This window comes from Ovis canadensis, chromosome 21 (assembly GCF_042477335.2).
Source record: "Ovis canadensis isolate MfBH-ARS-UI-01 breed Bighorn chromosome 21, ARS-UI_OviCan_v2, whole genome shotgun sequence".
In the NCBI taxonomy this organism is placed as follows: domain Eukaryota; kingdom Metazoa; phylum Chordata; class Mammalia; order Artiodactyla; family Bovidae; genus Ovis; species Ovis canadensis.
Window position 1 is genome coordinate 24,786,440 of NC_091265.1, and position 18,123 is coordinate 24,804,562.

At 48.2% G+C, this 18,123-nt stretch overlaps 1 protein-coding gene across 4 annotated transcripts in view; it reads left to right on the plus strand.

Moving 5' to 3' along the window:
• The window catches only part of ME3 (malic enzyme 3), a 235,287-nt gene that overhangs the window by 134,076 nt on the left and 83,088 nt on the right, over positions 1 to 18,123 (plus strand). For all 4 annotated transcript variants that reach the window (XM_069564842.1, XM_069564844.1, XM_069564843.1 and 1 more), the window contains exon 5: positions 14,511 to 14,586. In XM_069564842.1, the coding sequence (XP_069420943.1) occupies positions 14,511 to 14,586 (76 nt within the window). The remainder of the gene's footprint in view (positions 1 to 14,510; positions 14,587 to 18,123) is intronic.

Genomic DNA, 18,123 nt, shown 5'->3' on the forward strand with positions numbered 1-18,123 from the left:
TGGCATGGTCAGTGGCATGGATGAGGGCTCACTGTTGGAAGTAGACTTGTCCTTTTATCCTCACGTGGTAGAAGGGGTTAGGGAACTCTTCAGAGCCTCACATATAAGGGCACTAATCTCATTCAGGAGGGTTCCACCCAAAGGCCCCACCTCCTGATACCATCACATTGGACATTAGGATTTCAGCATATGGAGGGACACGTTCAGACCATAGCAGGAATGAAACGAATACTGGTTTCTTCTCTTTCTCTCTTCATTTTACTCATCACAACTGCGGAAAAAATGACATGACTTACTTGAGGCCAAAGACCAGGCCTTCAAAGAGCCAAGACAAGCCTGAGTTTCGTAGGTTTAAAGCCTTGAAGGCTCCCTCCTCTGCGTGGATTCAACACCCACTCTGCAGAGTTTGGCACAGGCTATGTTGTAGATTGTTCCCAAAAGTCAGAGAGAGCAAAAGACTGTTGGTGCTACTACATGCTTCACAGATGCTTGTTGCCAGTAGGGTTCATATTAATGACTTTAAAGACTACATGGGAAAGGGTTCGAATGATGCCACCAAAAAATGACCCTGACTCTGCCTGCTAGGTTCCCAATACATGTTTGCAGTATTGAATTTAATAGGCTGGACCTGCAGTTCTATAAGTTTTTGAGAGTGAAAGGAAAAACAAATAATTGTGTCAAGACACAGGCAAACTAGAATATGTGGTCACCCTACTTAGGAACCACAGCATGCATTTCTGTGTCTCTTAGAGAGAAACTGACATTCATTCATTTGAGAAACACAACTTATGTTCCAGTTTAAGATTTTTTAAGAGGCTACTTTGTGACCTTATTTCATTTAACGTTCACATTGGCTTAATGAGATGGATTTAACTATTAACTCGAGCCCCGTTTTAGTAATGAGCAACTGACACTCAGTGAGGTTCGTAATGCTAAGGGTAAGACCTGGGATTTGAGTCCAGGTCTGTCTACCTGCAAATTCATGCTCTTGCAACTGTTCTAGGTCTAACATTCAGGGCTTGCTAGATTATGTCGTTGTTGTTGTTGTTTAATACCTAAGTGTCCAACTCTGTGACCCCATGAACTGTAGCCTGCCAGACTCCTCTGTCCATGGGATTTCCCAGGCAAGAATATTGGAGTGGGTTGCCATTTCCTTCTCCATGGGATCTTCCCAACCCAGGGATCGAACCCACATCTCCTGCATTGGCAGGCAGGTTCTTTAGCACTGAGCCATCAGGGAAGCCCAGATTATGTCACAGGCCCATAGATTTCTACAGGCTATGTGATCTATTGATGAATTTTTCAGATGGGGAAGCAAGCTCAGAGACATCTTATAACTTTTTAACACTCACAGAGCTGGATATACTAGTGGAAATTTTCTAGTGCCCTTTCCCCGACCACTCCATTCCCACACAGAGAAGAGAAAACAGTCTGTTCAGAGATTCCCTTTTGAAGTGGACACGATGTTTATAGGGCTGTACTGGGGGGACCCATGGCCATCAGTGGAGGATACGGTCCCTTCTCTCCAGATGCTTCAGGTCTACTTGAAGGAAACTGTCCAAGAGCAGCAAGAGGAGAGAAGGTGAGAGGGAAGGGCCCAGGTGCCCCAAAGTGGGGCTCCCCGCCCAGCTCTGCGGCTCTATGACAGCCATCCAGAGGTTGCCTGTTCCGTCATCTCCCCACCCTCTAAGCGAATCTCCACTGTTGCCCATTAGACTCTATTTTCTTTTTTTTCCTAGTCTGCCTAGAACCAAAAACTCCACTGGATCAGAGGTAAAGTCCCATTCTTCCTTATTTCCCAGGATCCCAGCACTATGCTGGCTGCTTAAAGCTGGATGCATAAAGTCAGGGGCACGGCAGGCGGTGCCCTCAAGGAAGCCCCGCCCGCCCCAGCCCCGCTGCGGGAGTCGAGTGGCACGGTTGGAACTCCAGTTCACGCCTTTATGCCTCACTGCGAAGGCAGGCACCCTCCCTTACTGTCATCTTGGAGGGCCAGGAGGAAAGGGGGCCATCTCAGGGTGGGAGGGGATACCTGCCCGCCTCCGAGGGAGACAAGGGGAAACAACAGCAGGGGCGGTAGGAGGGCCGGCAGGTGAGCTATGGTTCAGTGGGTTAAGAGTCAAAACGTCCCTCGAGATGGAAACTAAAACCCAGGCAGGCTTGTGAGTGACCTGCCACGGATAGGTGTTCCCCCGCACCTTTATTCACACTCCCCCGCGGGCGGACGTTTCGCAGAACCAGAGGAGAACGTGATGCTTACATTCCTCCCAGCAGGGCGGCTACCTCGCCGCATCCTCAGCCTCTGCTTCGCCAGGTGCTGGGCCTCCAGGCCCTGGGACTTCTCCGACCTACTTTCTCCAGCTGCGCTGTTGAGACCAGGAGGCTTCTGCTAGGCTTTAAAAATAGCCTCGTGCGTGCTTTCGGAGGCCAGGTTTCCTTGCTGCCAAAAATGTGCGGAATGGTGGTTCCGTGGCAACAGCGAACCTTTGTTCCCAAATTGAAAGTTCACGTCCCTCCTCCTGAGCCGGGCCTCGGTGGTTTGCCTGATGTCACTGACCCTGCTTTAATTAAGTCCTCCTTTTTTTGTTGGACTTGGTGCCAGGAAGCCTAAATGAATGTTGTCTCTTTGAGTGGGTTTTGTTGTTTTTTTTTTTTTTTTTTCTCTCTCACTTCTATTTTAGGAAACTTCTGAGGGTCCCTCCTCTGCAGGGGGAGATAAGGGCTAAGAGTCTTTTTCTCAAGAAAAAGCATTCTCTTAAGTGAGCGTTATCTTTGTTTTTCTTTCTCAGTGTAACTGAATTCTAAAATTCAAGAGAATTTTCTGGCTCCTGATGAAAAGTGGAGATAGTGTTGTCATTTACAGGCCTTTGCCAGTGGGAGGAAACCTCTCCTGCACTTGCCCTGACAAAATCCCAACAGACTGTTTTAAGACAGGTTCAGAGGAGAAATCAGGATCACCCCTGGCTGTGGGCTCTGCACAAAAACTGGATACTGATGCACTAGCTCCCCTGTAACAAAGGCCCGCAAACAGAGTGGCTGAAAACAGCAGAAATTCATCGTCCCACAGTTCTGGAGGCTGCAGGTCTGACTAGTGTCGACAGAGTCGAGGTCTCTCTGAGATCTGTAGAGGAGTCCTTCCCACTAGCTCCTGTAGTTTGCCAGTGGTCCCTGACATCACTTGGCTTGTAGACACCCGACTCCAACCTCTGCCTCCATCACCACACGGCCTTCTTCTCCCCGTATGTCTCCATCTTCACCTCTTTTCATAAAGACACCGGTCATTTTGGATGGAGTGTGTGCATACCCAGTCGTGTCTGACTCTCTGTGACCCCATGGATTGTAGCCCATCAGGCTCCTCTACCCATGGAAGTTTCTAGGCACGAATATTGGGGCGGGTTGCCATTTCCTGCTCCAGAGGATCTTCCCTACCCAGGGATTGAACTCATGACTCCTGTGTCTCCTGCATCGGCAGACGGATTCTTTGCTGCTGAGCCACCTGGGAAACCCCATTTTGAGTGAAAGACCTCCTTAACGGCCTCATCTTTTTTTATTATTATTATTTTACCTGGAGAAAACCATAATTCCAAAAGACACATGCACCCCAGTGTTCATTGCAACGCTATTTACAATAGCTTGGACATGGAAACGACCTAATGACCTCATCTTAATGACATCTGCAAAGACCCTACTTCCACAGAAGGTACCAGGGGTTAAGGTTTTAGTATGTCTTTTTAGAGGGAGGCACACAATTCAATTCTGAATTGTTTTATTTTCTTGGCTTGGAATTTTCTGTCACCCAGAAAATATTTGGATGTTTTAACTTCCTAGTCTAAGTAACCAGTATCAGCCACCATTTGCGAGTGGTTACTGCATGCCAAGCACTATCCCTCTGCCTGACCTGTTGTTTCATTGAATCCTCACAGAAACACATTGAGACAGGTGTTATTGTATGCCCTGTTTCTAACTAAAAACATAGAGGCTCAGCTCTGTCTCATTTCAGCACCCACATTCTGGACCACTCAGCATACCCAACACGTATTTGTCTTCTGGACCACCCGTTGTGTGCTAGGTGCTATGCTGAGCCCCAGGGTTACAGCAGTGAACAAGACCGATGTCGTCCTGCCCTCGTAGAACATGCAGTCTCAAGGGAGGAGCTGTGCACTGAAGACGTTCTGTTCTAAATAACAGCCGCTAACCTGCAGTGCCATAGCACCTGTTCTAAATAACAACCGCTAACCTGCAGTGCCATAGCACCAGCTCCAAATAGGAATTCTCCTCTGTTGTCACTGCCTAAGCTCTGCTGTAGGAACAGTGATTGCTGAGATGAAGAGTAATGAGAAGATCCCCCAAGAAGGAAGGCTCTTACCTCTGCTTTACCCAGAGCGCCAGTATCTAGATTTACGTAACGGGCATCTCTGAAGGATGCTGTGGCATAGTGGCCCATGGCTAGGTGATGCTGTGGAACACACAGCCCAGAAAGCTTACTCCCTGCTCCTGCATCATGACCCGTGGGTCACCTGGGGCCTGTGCTTAGCGTCATCCCCACTCCAGGGCCGGGTCCTGCAGTAGCCTCTTCTGGAACAGTACCGATGGCCCCAGTGAAGGAGCAGATGGTGAATTACAGACTAGCTTTCCACTCGGACCCCTAAGTCTCAGGTCAGACCTGGAGCAAACATGTCTTCTGGGCCAAATGAGTTTAAGTACGTGAGAGAATAAAGGAGGTATTTCATTTTTGTTAGGCATGAATCCTTTCCCTTCCCTGGCCACATATTTAGCCCAGAACTCCGTTCGGGAGAGGGCTGCGTGCTGTCTCCAGCCGCTTCTGCTCAGGCCCTGCTGTCCAAGCATCGGCTGAGAAGGAACCTGGGTTCTGTTTCTAGAAACCAAAGTAGGAGGGTCCAAATTTGTGAAAGCTGTAAACCAGGGGACAGTGATTTATGTTCCTGGACAATTCTCTGCAGTCTCCCTTTAAACAGTAACCTCCCAAATACACATACAGTATTGTTTTAGGTGTATTTTGTTTCCCTGGTGGCTCAGCAGTAAAGAATCCGCCTTCAGTGCAGGAAACCCAGGTTCGATCCCTGGGTGGGGAAGATCCCCTAGAGAAGAGCATGGGAATCCACTCCAGTATTCTTGCCTGGAGAATCCCATGGACAGAGGAGCCTGGCATGCTATAGTCCATAGGGCCTCAAAGAGGTGGACACAACTAAAAACTTTTCAGGAATGTTCTGTAAAGCAGGGCATATATTCATTTAAGCCCTGATTCCATAGGTTGGCAGCTTGCTGGATTCTTTATATATATATTTATTTTTTTCTTTCCTGAAATTTCAAAATTGTTTCCCTGAAGTAAACAGGAAAAACTTGGGGAAAGTAATCAGAAGCCAAAGTTATTTTTGTTTTTTTTCTTGTTTCAGTTAAGGGCTGTTAACGTGAGAGATCCCTGTGAGCGCCTCTCAGACAGAGGCCCATCGTCACAGCGCCAGGAGCAGCCAAGGGCGTCTGTTCTGATTGCTCAGAGGAGTCTTTAGCCTTGATGAGCACTCAGGTTACCGTAGCTCCCTGCAGGGAGCTCAGCACCCAGGGGTTCCCCGGGCCGCCTGCATTCACTCAAAAGCCGGAAGTGCCTGTGCGTCTCAGCGGAGCCAGGCCCAGTGCTCCCTGGACCTCCCCGCCTTCCTGCCCCCTTTTGTGCCCCAGAATAGGCCAAGAGCATCACACCAGCCATCACAGCAGCGTCTCGCATGGCCGCATTCTGGGTAGGGTTCAGGGTTGTGGAGGGGGCGGTGTGGGTTCTTCTCACCGAGAAGATTGAAACAGACCTAGAGCAAATTGGCACCCAAAATACTAGCCCATTCAGCCAGAAAGGGCCACCAGGAAACCAGAGAGGCCCCGCCCCCGCTCAGAATTCCCATAGAACTCCCAGGATTCTCGAAGCTATCTGACCTGTCCCAAGGTCAGACAGCTACGAGGATTCGCGTGTCTGCAGGCCTTTACAGCGTACAGTGTGTGTGAACTCGCCTTGCTTGGTCCTCGCGGTCACTCCGTAATGGAGAAGCCACTGTTCCCACTTTACTGAAGGGAAAACTGAGACACGGAGAGTTGAAGCCAGTCCAGTTCAGTCGCTCAGTCGTGTCCGACTCTGCGACCCCATGAACTGCAGCACGCCAGGCCTCCCTGTCCATCACCAACTCCCGGAGTCCACTCAAACCCATGTCCATAGAGTCAGTGATGCCATCCAGTCATCTCATCCTCCATCGTCCCCTTCTCCTCCTGCCCTCGATCTTTCCCAGCATCAGGGTCTTTTCCAATGAGTCAGCTCTTCACATCAGGTGGCCAAAGTATTGGAGTTTCAGCTTCAGCATCAGTCCTTCCAATGAATACCCAAGACTGATCTCCTTTAGGACGGACTGGTTGGCTCTCCTTGCAGTCCAAGGGACTCTCAAGAGTCTTTTCCAATACCACAGTTCAAAAGCATCAATTCTTCAGCGCTCAGCTTTCTTTATAGTCCAACTCTCACATCCATATATGACCACTGGAAAAACCATAGCCTTGACTAGACGGACCTTTGTTGGCAAAGTAATGTCTCTGCTTTTTAATATGCTGTCTAGGTTGGTCATAACTTTCCATCTAAGGAGTAAGTGTCTTAATTTCATGGCTGCAGTCACCATCTACAGTGATTTTGGAGCCCAGAAAAATAAAGCCAGCCACTGTTTCCACTGTTTCCCCATCTATTTGCCATGAAGTTGAAGTGACTAGTCCCAAATCACACTCATGAAGGAGCCACGGTTCCAAACTTCCAAGAATCCTGTGTTTAAACCTCACCTCTGCCTTCACATCGCTTCCATCTGAATCTCAGCTATAGAAATGGAGAGGAAGCCCATGGGAGAGCATTTCGTGAGAAATAAGACGATGTACATAAAGGGCTGAACGGGGTTCCAGAGATATCAAAGAGCCTGTTCAGTGGATGAGCGAGTGGATGGTTGAATGACAGAGTGGATGAATATTGCTCTTCCATAACATGTATTCCCTTTCCAGCTGCCCTTGATCTCATCCTTATTGAGCACTAGCTCTTGCATAGAACATGGAAACTTTTAGTCCCAATAGTGCATCACCAAAGAACTCTGTCTTGCCCTCGTTCGGTGACCCTCATCCTGCAAGATTTCCTACCAAACTTTGATTGCCTTCCTGTTTCACCAAAGGCACACTGAACTGTCAACCCTAGTTCCTGACAAGCACACACATTGACTTGGTATAAGTCTCACTAAAATATGAATTAATAATTAGCTCTGAGTGTGTACTGAGCACTTACTATGAGCAGTTCCTCGCTGGGCATTTTGCCAGCATCTGGATGCTGACTCCCCAGCCTGCACTCCTAACCACTAGCTACACCAACCCAGCAACTCTTAGAGCTGCCATTTGTTGGGCACTTACTACACGCCAGCAGGGGCCATAGTAAACTCTTTGAATATGCGTTGCCGCAGTTGGTCCTTATAACAGGCATGAAGCAGCTCCGGTCAAGTTCTCCATTTTACAGATAAGGAACTGCAGCTTGGGGAAGGGTAACCTGTTCACAGCCACTCGGCCAGTGAGGAGCGAAGGCAGGCAGGCTCTGAACCCAGATGCTGCGGCCACAGAGCACATATATTTAACCCCTCCTGTCTGCCACCTCCCCCTGCCATTTCTCTGAACTTCTCTGGAGTCGCTTGCACCCTCATCACTCTTAGTGATCTGTTTTATTGGAAGTAATCCCTGAAAATCGCCTTGCCAGTGCCCGGGACTGCATGGGCCAGAGATCTCTGGTGAGACTGAGCAGGTGTGGGTCAGTGCCCCTCCCAGGCACTCAAGTATTCTTCCTGAAGCCACTAAGAAGGAAGGCAGAGAAGTGAGCATCTGCGTTTCTCACTTGGTCAGAACCTCATGACGGCAGAGATAAGAACCAACCCCATCACCATGTATTGCTGGAAAAACTAATGCCTGCCCCATCCTTTGAGTGGAAGTAGTTAAACCTGAAAATAGGTTGCTGAGGGCATCTAAGAGGTCTTCTTCCCTGAAAATACCTACTTTTTGAGCTGGTTTAGATGCAGTTTGGGTAGGAAGTGGAGGGATGGGCAAAGGATTTCCCCCTAGGATCCCGCTGGAACCCACAGTCCATTTGTTTAACCTCATAATCCCTCACTCTGCACATTTTACTTCCTCACCAACATGCATCAAGAGAAATCTTTCATCAGTGGTTCCAATGAGCGCCTATGATGCTCCTATTTTGGTCCAGGTCCCTAGCTCTTCATTGGGAATTAGGTCTCTGGAAAGAATAGGCAGTCTGGGGCAACAGAAAGAACACTGGACTCAGCATCTTGGTTCAGGTAGGTTCTGCCTCTTGTGAGCTGTGTGACCTCAGGGAAATCACTTCACCTCTCTGAATTTCCATGTCCTCGTTTATATAGTGAGGTCTTTGGACTGGATATCTCAAAATCCTCTTCCAGGGCAATCCTTTGGGGGAGATTGGTAGCTGTGAGTTATGTAATAAATGGAAATGCACTTTAAGAAGTCATTAAAAGCTGTTAATATATTTCAGTTTTATTTTTGCACTGTGATCCCTGCAGAGCATAAAATTATATATGCAAAAAAGGAAAAAAAAGTCATCTTTTGAAATTTTTGTAGCTCAAATCTCAGTTTAAAAACAATCATTTGAAATGTCCCTCCACCCTCTTCTTATCTGCCACAAAGAGAGCCTATTTTAATGTAGCCGATTATTTCCATAATCATACTTTTCCTGTGTTTAGAATTAATCACTTGAGAGCTTTGCTAAGGTCTAAAATGGTGCCTGAATCTTATCCCTTAACATGTGAGCTTTTTGCTAAATATCATTACTAAACCTCTACCTTGTAAAAAGTAATGTTGAGAAGAGGAGTTGTTTGGCTCTAAGGGACATTTCCAAAACAGGTGAGGGTTAAGAACTTCTAGAGGCCAGGAATGCGTCATAAGAATTAATTAACGTGAGTAAATGACTTCCCCAAGGTCACCCGGTGAGTCATCAGTGAGCCTTGGGCTGAGACCTGGTTTTTCCAGCTGGAAAGAATGGGCCCCTTTGTTAGCATTGTTGTTCCACGTGACTAGTTCCAGACGACCTGGCCGGGGAGGGGTGCGGAAATTGCTTATGAATATCAGAACTGCGGCTGTGGAAAAATAGAAGCTAACGAAGAGTCACAGTCCCTAACAAGGCCTCCTCAGGCCAAACCTCAGAGCAGCAGCTGGTTTGGAAGTAGAGAGGGTGCTTCTCTGAAAGGTCCCAGGCATACAGGCTCAACTTGGCCTGCTTACCCTGCTGCTGACACCAAGGCAGATGCATGCATGCATGCTAAGTCACTTCAGTCTTGCCCTACTCTTGTGACCGCATGGACTGTAGCCCACCAAGCTCCTCTGTCTATAGGCTTATCCAGGCAAGAATGCTGGAGTGGGCTGCCATGCCCTCTTCCTGGGGATCTTCCCCACCCAGAGATTGAACCAGTGTCTTCTGCACTGCAGGCGGGTTCTTTACCACTGAGCCACTGGGGAAGCCCCCAAGGCAGGTACCAGTATTTAAACTTCAGGATGCCCACCATGTGTGACTGTTTCTCTCATCCAGGGACGTCTTTGAAGTTCATTACTATCAACACAGTGTGATTTTTTTCCAAACTCAAACTGCATAGAGATGATCTTTAGCAACAAGTTCCAGGAAACCAATCTGATTCTTGTTTTTGTCTTGGTGGATACAACTAAGTGCCCTATGGTCATTTTAGAGCAGCCCAGAAAATTCCTGGAACTTGCTCTCAAACCTAATGAGTAAGTTAATTCGAAGACCCACATTGTCTCCAGTCAACATGGTGGAAAGAGCCTGGCAACTCCCAAGTCTTAGGCTCTGGAATTTGTCTCCCCACTGGCCTGTCCACTGCCTTCATAGATGCATTTCCCTGCTCTGAGCCACAAGCACAGCCCAGTACCACCAAGCCCAGCACACTGATCCCTTGAGTATGATACAACATAGGCCACATGAAAGTTTCTTTCACTCCAACTTACACCCAACTTATACCAAACTCTATACCTTTCATCTTCATCACTCAACCTTCGACCATCCTTGTAGTTCACTTACTCATTTCTTCAAAAATTATGTATGAGTATCTATTATGGACTAGGTTTAGGTATACAGTGGTCAACAGCAACAGAGTAAATGCTTGCCTTGCCCCAGTGAAGTTTACAGTCTAATGAGAGTAGCATTTAACTAAATAACCACATAAATAACTGCAATAGGTTTGTGTGTGTAAGGATGGGATACTTGAGAATTATAACAAAGAGCCCCAAATTTGACTTGGAAGTCATCTGAAAAATAAGTAGGAATTAACTAAGCATATTGATAGAATGCAGAGACCAGGGCTGCCAGGCAAAGGGAACAGTGTAGGAACTGGCCACGGACTAAGACAGTCTTGACACGTGGAGGAATGGAAAGAAGGCCAGCGTGGTCAATGACTGGAGAAAGAAATAAGGATAAAGTGAAGAAGTTGTCAAGGGCCAGACCACACAGGGCCTCGTAGGTGGACCAGGCTGAGCACTTGAGTCTTTGTCCCAAGAACCGTGGAAAGACATGAAGGATATTTATCACAGGGGATAACAAAGTAAGCTTTTGGAGTTTTCTGTGGTCCAGTGGTTAGGACTTGGTGGCCCAGGTTCAATCCCTATCAGGAAACTAAGAGCCTGCAAGTTGACAGGCATAGCCAAAAACGCAGTAAGGCTTTGATTTCAAGAGCATCGCTCTTTCTTTTGTGTAGATACTAGATATTAGGAAGAGAGGATGTCACAAGTTATTGTGGTGCTTTAGGGAACAGCTGTATTGGGAGTCTGGACCAGGTCAGTGGTGTCATGGGTGAAAGAAGTGTATGAACCAGGAGGTAATTCCAGAGCAGACGTGAAGGACTTGGCAGGGGTTACATAGAAGGGGAAAAGGACAGTGTGGACGATGCTCCCGGGGGTCTGGGACTGTTAAACTGCACGCCTGAGGGAAACAGTTACTGCGAAAGGGAACAGGAGAGGAGAATCAGGTTTGTCTTGAGTTTTTTTGTCTTGTCTTTGATTCATAGCGATGCACGTTTAGATCCTAATTTGGTTTTGGACAGGTGAAGGTTAAAGTGCCTTTGAGACATATGAAGGGAGATGGCAGGCAGGCAGTTGAATATAAATGTCTAGAACAATGGCATAAAATCAGAGGCACATTTTCTCCCCAGGGAACAGTTACCGACGTCTGGAGAGGTTTTTGGCTCTCACAGCAGTGTGGGGGATGCTACTGGCATCTAGTGGGTAGAGACAGGGACGCTGCCCAACGTTCTACAGCGCACATGACATCCCCACCCTCCACAGCAAAGAATTATCCCACTCAAAATGTCAGTAGTACCAAAAATGAAAAACTCTGGTCTGCAGATCTTTGAGAGTCACTGGCCAAAAGCCTTGGACACTGATGAGACCATATAGAGAAAGAGGAAGAGTGAGAAGGAGAATGGGGCAGTGCAAACTCAGGAGGAGCTCTAACACCTCGTGGGGGGACAATCCAGCAGGAATGTCCTAAGAAGGGGCAGCCTGAGAGGTGGAAGAAAAACCACGAGAGCAGAGTCACCGAAGCCAGAGGCTCAAAGGGTCAGATGCTGCTGAGAAGACAAAGGAGACGACGGCCAGAAAGCTGCTTGTATTTCTGGAGTGGACATCATCCGGGGCCTTGGCAAGAGCAGTGTTGGCTGCACATTATTAAGTAACGACATGTTTCAGGGGAAGATGGGAAAATGGAAGCGGCTCGTGCAGACAGCGCTTCCAAGAAGTTTAGCCGTGGGAGGGAGGAGAAGGAAGAGACCGCCTTGGCAACGAACGTGGAAGTCAAGAATAGTTTGGAGTTCAGTGGTGTTTTTCTTGTTTTAGTTTGTTTAAATTTTTTATTATGGATGGTGTCTAACATAGATAAAGTAAGCAGGCTATTATAATAGACCTCTCTGTACCCTGAATTCTGTGAACTCCGGATTGTTTTGTTTCTCAGAAGAGTAATTTTTATTTTTGTTGTTGTTGTTCAGTTGCTGAGTCGTGTCCAACTCTTTGTGACCCCAGGAACTGCAGCACGCCAGGCTTTCCTTTCCTTCACTACCTCCCGGAGTTTACTCAAATTCATGTCGGTGGATTCGGGTGATACCATCCAGCCGTCTCATCCACTACCACCCTCTTCTCCTGCCCTCAGTCTTTCCCAACAACAGGGTCTTTCCCAATAAATCCACTCTTCATATCAGGTGGTAAAGTATTGGAGCTTGAGCCTCAGCATCAGTCCTTCCAATGAATACCCAGGACTGATCTCCTTTAGGATGGACTGGTTGGATCTCCTTGCAGTCCAAGGGACTCTCAAGAGTCTTTTCCAACACCACAATTCAAAAGCATCAATTCTTTGGTGCTCAGCCTTCTTTATGGTCCAGCTCTCACATCCGTACATGACTACTGAAAAACCGTAGCTTTGACTATACAGACCTTTATTGGCAAAGTGATGTCTCTGCTTTTTAATGTGATGTCTAGGTTTGTCATAACTTTTCTTCCAAGAAGCAAGCCTCTTTTAATTTAATGGCTGCCGTCACCATCCACAGTGATTTTGGAGTCTAAGTAGGCTGGACTCAAGTTCCAAACTCTGTCCCTACTGATGGGCAGCAGTGGAAATCTCTGCTGGATTCTTTCAGTGTCCAGCTGAAGTTTTTTTGTTTTGTTTTGTTTTGCCAGACCCTTGAGTATATATAGTTGAATCATCAGCCAGTTATTTGGGCAGGTTTTATATACAAACTTGGATGTTCATCCTTCCTGCATCTCCCTCCCTTCCAGAACTTTCCCCTTCACTTTCTGAGTGCTCTACCAGCTGTAACTCACTTCTCTGACACCTCAAACTAGTAGGACTGAGGCTTTCTGCTGCCGCAAGTTACTTGTGTGTTAGACTGCCCTCAAGCAAAAGCCACAAATTGGCAGACCTCAAAGCATATAATTCCTGCTCTCAGAGGCAGATTCCTCTCGTTTCTGACTGTTTCAGGCTCTGTAATTTTCACTGCAATGGGAGGATTGGCTGTAGATACGGAAGTGTATAGGTTTGCTGGTGGAAAACTGACAAGAGATGCTTCCTGTGACATCACAGACACGGTCACTAGGGCAGTGAGGGGAAAGGTGAGGCAGTTGGAGGTCTGACAGCAAAGAAGTTAAAACAGTCTTTGCAAAGAGTGAAGAGTGAATTTTGATCAGAGAAACACTGTAGGCATGGAGACCGGTTAATGCTGAGAGTCTGGGTTGAGAGTGGATGGTGGGGCGATCAGTCTGCCCTGTAGCAGGGCTGTCTCCATCTGCTCTCGTTGGCCTGGCTGGGAAGGCACAGGGAGCGGAAAGTGGGTTTTCTTAAGGGTGAGGGTTTCACAAGACGGTAGGACCGAAGAACAGGTCCATGGTGTTTACAGTGTTAACGAGGGCATGACTTCAGTAATGGGTCACAGAATCCAAGCAGCTGGTGAAGCCGGGGCTGCCGTTTGGGGGAAGCGCTCTGATTTAGGCAGGGCAAGCAGAACAGGGAACCACACTTCCAACACACACTCCCCAACCCTCTCACACTGGCAAAAACAGACTGAGTGTTTGGGCCTGGGTACTTCACAACTCAAACGAGCCTCTCTCTCTTGGGTGCATTGGTCAAAAAAAAAAAAGTGGTGGGGGAGAAAGAAGTGGTCCAGACCACTTGTCATCCTCTGCACCACCCACAACCTCCCCACTAGGCACTCTTGTCTTCTCACCACTGATCCCAGGACAGGAGATTCATATCCACAGACTTAGGTACAAACATTAAAAGTTCAAAGTCAAGCCAACAAACTGTCAAGTAAAATATGTTTCATCCTCCTACTTTACAGATATATCTTCATATGGTCTGGAAGGCCAAGTTTGAATTTAGAATTCTCAGATTCAAGTGGTACAGAGGAAATGGGCTCGTGGCTGGCAGCCCGCCCCTTTCTGTCCCCAGCTCCATCCTCCATGGCAAGGGACCACGTGGACATGTATCTGAACATCACTACCCACACATCCAATTCCAGGCATGGCCCCAGGCTCGGGGACCCACCCACTGCAGTGTGGTCTGTCCTTGGAAGGGGGTGCCCAGAGAAGAGGCCCACACAGCCCCTGAAGGCAGCCTGGGACCACTCAGGGAGATAATTCTGGGGTCCTGGGTGCCTGGTCTAGGGGGAGAAAGGTACAGGCTGCGGTGAGCACAGACTCCAGGTAGATACATCCCTTGGCCCCATGGAGCCCTTCCCCTGTGGGGAGCAGTTGAAGGAAGCCCAGTGCAGGGTCCTGTAAACTAGTTGGACTTTGAACAGGGACCCCCTCAGCCCAGATCTGTGGCCAAAATTAAGTGATACAGTGATACACAGTACTTGTGGTCCCTGCTGTGTTCCTGGTCTGACTGGTCTGTCTGTGTGCGTGTGCTTTATTTTTCCTAGTGGGCTGTTTATCACCATTCATGACAAGGGCCACCTCGCAACAATGCTGAACTCTTGGCCAGAAGACGATATTAAGGTATGATCCTGCTTTCTTTGCTATTGCTCTCTTGTTGGATGAATCCTTTCAGCCTGCGCTAGTCATTCTGAGCTCTAAAAGGGGCCATGGCAACACTGAAGACAGGACACCAAATCCATTCCCCCAGTCCCAGGCCATAGTCCAGTTATAGACAAGCACAAATGCACCATGGAGTGAAGGCTTGCATTAACCAGATACCCTTGTGAAACTGTCTGTCATCATCGTCATCATTATTAATAGTAGTACTAGTGCAGGTATTGAGTACTGGCTGAATATTCACTGCTGCTTTCCATCGTGGGTTCAGGTAAAATCCAGCATGGACCCTCTTCTCAAGTAGCTAACTTTTCATGAGAAAAGTAAGAGAGAGAGACTCAAAAGACTAACAGGTGGAACTTGATCAGAGATTAATGAGGCACACAGAAGAGCTGGGGCTGTTCAAAGAGTTTCCTTTCAGTCAGGGTAATCTGGGAAGACTTCATGGAAGAGGTGACATTGGAGCAAAGCATTGAGTTGAGGGGTAGAATTTGGACAGTCAGGCATTGGAGGGACTAGGATGGAGGGCAGGGACATTCTGCACCAAGAGAAAAGGTTTATGATGAGCAACATCTTCACACCTGGGTGTGCAGAGCAGTGTATGTGTTGGGTGGGGGAGCAGTGTGGGAGAGAAGGGATGTATGTGCAGAGTGACAAAAGGAACCTGGCACTGTTTCCAGTTTTACTGAAAACATTTAAGGAGAAAAGTATTTTTATATAATAAATGATATAATATAGAAGGCAAAATCAGTTCACCTTTGAAGAAAATCGTTAGCCTCTGGCTGTGTAGCCAGATCTCTTCTCGTGGGGACTTTTGTGGAAGATTTCAGGGACTCTGGGTTGTAAGACCACCGTCACTTCTGCAAACAAATCTTATTAAATGACGCCATGCCTGTGTGTGTGCTAAGTCGATTCAGTCATGTCCGACTCTGTGACCCTGTGGACTGTAAATCACCTACTATTGGCGGTATCCAAGGAGGGACCACATGATCACTTGATGTATTGTAAAAGAGGTGTGAACCTGAGCCCAGGGCAGAAAGGCATTGGGCTAAAGGAATATCTCCTCTATGTCTCTTCACATCTATGATTCTATAATCCTGTATTTGAAATTTGTAAAGATTGTATCTAGAAAGGAATATACTTAAAAGGAAACTAAGTAACAGTTAGGTCAGATCCCATCACCTTATCAGGCCCCCAGGACAGGATGTCTCTCTGTGGCCCACCACTGTGCTCCCAGCACCCGTTACAGTGCTGGTACATTGTTTTTGTTGCTTAGTTGCTCAGTCCTGTCTGACTCTTTCGACCCCATGGACTGTAGCCACCAGGCTCCCCTGTCCATGGATTCTCCAGGCAAGAATACTGGAGTGGGCTGCCACGCCCTGCCCAGGAGATTTTGCAGACCCAGGAAGGACCCGCATCTCTTAGGTCTCCTGCCTTGGCAGGCAGGTTCTTTACCACTAGGGCCACCTGGGAAGCCCCTGCAAACAAATGGTTGAAGCAATACAGAACATCCCCTGGCTGCCTGGTGGGGGCGTTTCTGGCACACGAGCAGGGGAGGGACTGGAGCAGACCACACCCAGTTTCTGTCCCTCCCAAGGCGAAGCTGAGACGCTGACAGTCGTTTTCTCCCTCCCTCCCTCCCAGCCCGTTCCCTGGGCCACCTCCCTCCACCAGGCACCAAGCGCAGCTTCTCTCTGACCACCTCTCCTGGGTTCCACCCACTTCTGGCCTCTTGGGGGTGTGGTGGGGTTCAGAACCACAGCAAGGAGGACAGGACCTTGGCTCTTGGGAGCCAGGTTGGCGCCACAGCCAGGGCCCTTGGATTCCAGTCCTGACCTCAGTGAAGAGCTCGGATGGAACATTTCCAGCTGGGTGTAATGTGCCCTGGGGCTTCCCAGGTGGCTCAGTGGTAAAGAATCCATATCCCAGTGCTGGAGACGGAAGAGACTCGGGTTCGATCCCTGGGACGGGAAGATCCCCTGGAGGAGGGCATGGCAACCCACTCTAGTATTCTTGCCTGGAGAATCCGGTGGACAGAGGAGCCTGGAGGGCTACAGTCCATGGGGTTGTGAAGAGTCGGACCAGCTGAGTATGCAGTCACGCACGTGATGTGCCTGGTGCTTCTCTTTCCTGCTTGTCTTCTTAGACTCTGGTTACAGGCAGGTCTTGACCCTGCAGGGTTTGGCCCCAGTCTCAGAAGAAGCAAGCTTCCAGGGTGTGTCAGGATGACTGTATAATGAAATCTTGAGCTCATTAAGGGAAGCCAGCTCACCTGATGGAAAGTTAACTCCAGCCTGCCCTGTGTAATCTTTCCTCCTTCCTGGACAGTTCAGCCATGGAGAGACTTGTCCACAGTAGGCGCTCAGTAGATGCTTGCTGAACTGAATGAACTTAGTAGAGGGACCTGATGAACATCTTCCAGATACCAGGCCTGTGCCAGGGGCAGAGTCACGGGGTCTGCACTGATATCTGTGGTGCCTCTGTGTGAGCTCTGTGTGTGTGTGTGAGCTCTGTGTGTGTGTGTGAGCTCTGTGTGTGTGTGTGAGCTCTGTGTGTGTGTGAGCTCTGTGTGTGTGTGTGAGCTCTGTGTGTGTGTGTGAGCTCTGTGTGTGTGTGAGCTCTGTGTGTGTGTGAGCTCTGTGTGTGTGTGTGAGCTCTGTGTGTGTGTGTGAGCTCTGTGTGTGTGTGTGTGCGTGCATGCACGCATGCATCCTCAGTCGCTCAGTCTTGCCCCCTCTTTGCAACGCCATGGACTGTAGCCCACCAGGCTCCTCTCTCCATGGGATTCTCCAGGCAAGAATACTGGAGTGGGTTACCATGCCCTCCTCCAGGGGATCTTCCCCACCCAGGGATAGAACCCAGGTCTCCCACACTACAGGCAGAGTCCTTACTGTCTGAGCCACCAGGAAAGCCCAAGAATACTACAGTGGGCAGCCTATCCCTTCTCCAGGGGATCTTCCTGACTCAAGAATTGAACCTACTTCTCTTGTGTCTCCTGCACTGGCCGGCAGATTCTTTACTCCTAGCGCCACCTGCTATGGGGAGTTTATTTTTTTTTTGTTTGTTTGTTTGTTTGTTTTAATTTTAGTTTTTTATTTTTTTAAATTTTAAAATCTTTAATTCTTACATGCATTCCCAAACATGAACCCCCCTCCCACCTCCCTCCCCATAACAACTTTCTGGGTCATCCCCATGCACCAGCCCCAAGCATGCTGCATCCTGCGTCAGACATAGACTGGCGATTCAATTCACATGATAGTATACATGTTAGAATGTCATTCTCCCAAATCATCCCACCCTCTCCCTCTCCCTCTGAGTCCAAAAGTCCGTTATACACATCTGTGTCTCTTTCCCTGTCTTGCATACAGGGTCGTCATTGCCATCTTCCTAAATTCCATATATATGTGTTAGTATACTGTATTGGTGTTTTTCTTTCTGGCTTACTTCACTCTGTATAATCGGCTCCAGTTTCATCCATCTCATCAGAACTGATTCAAATGAATT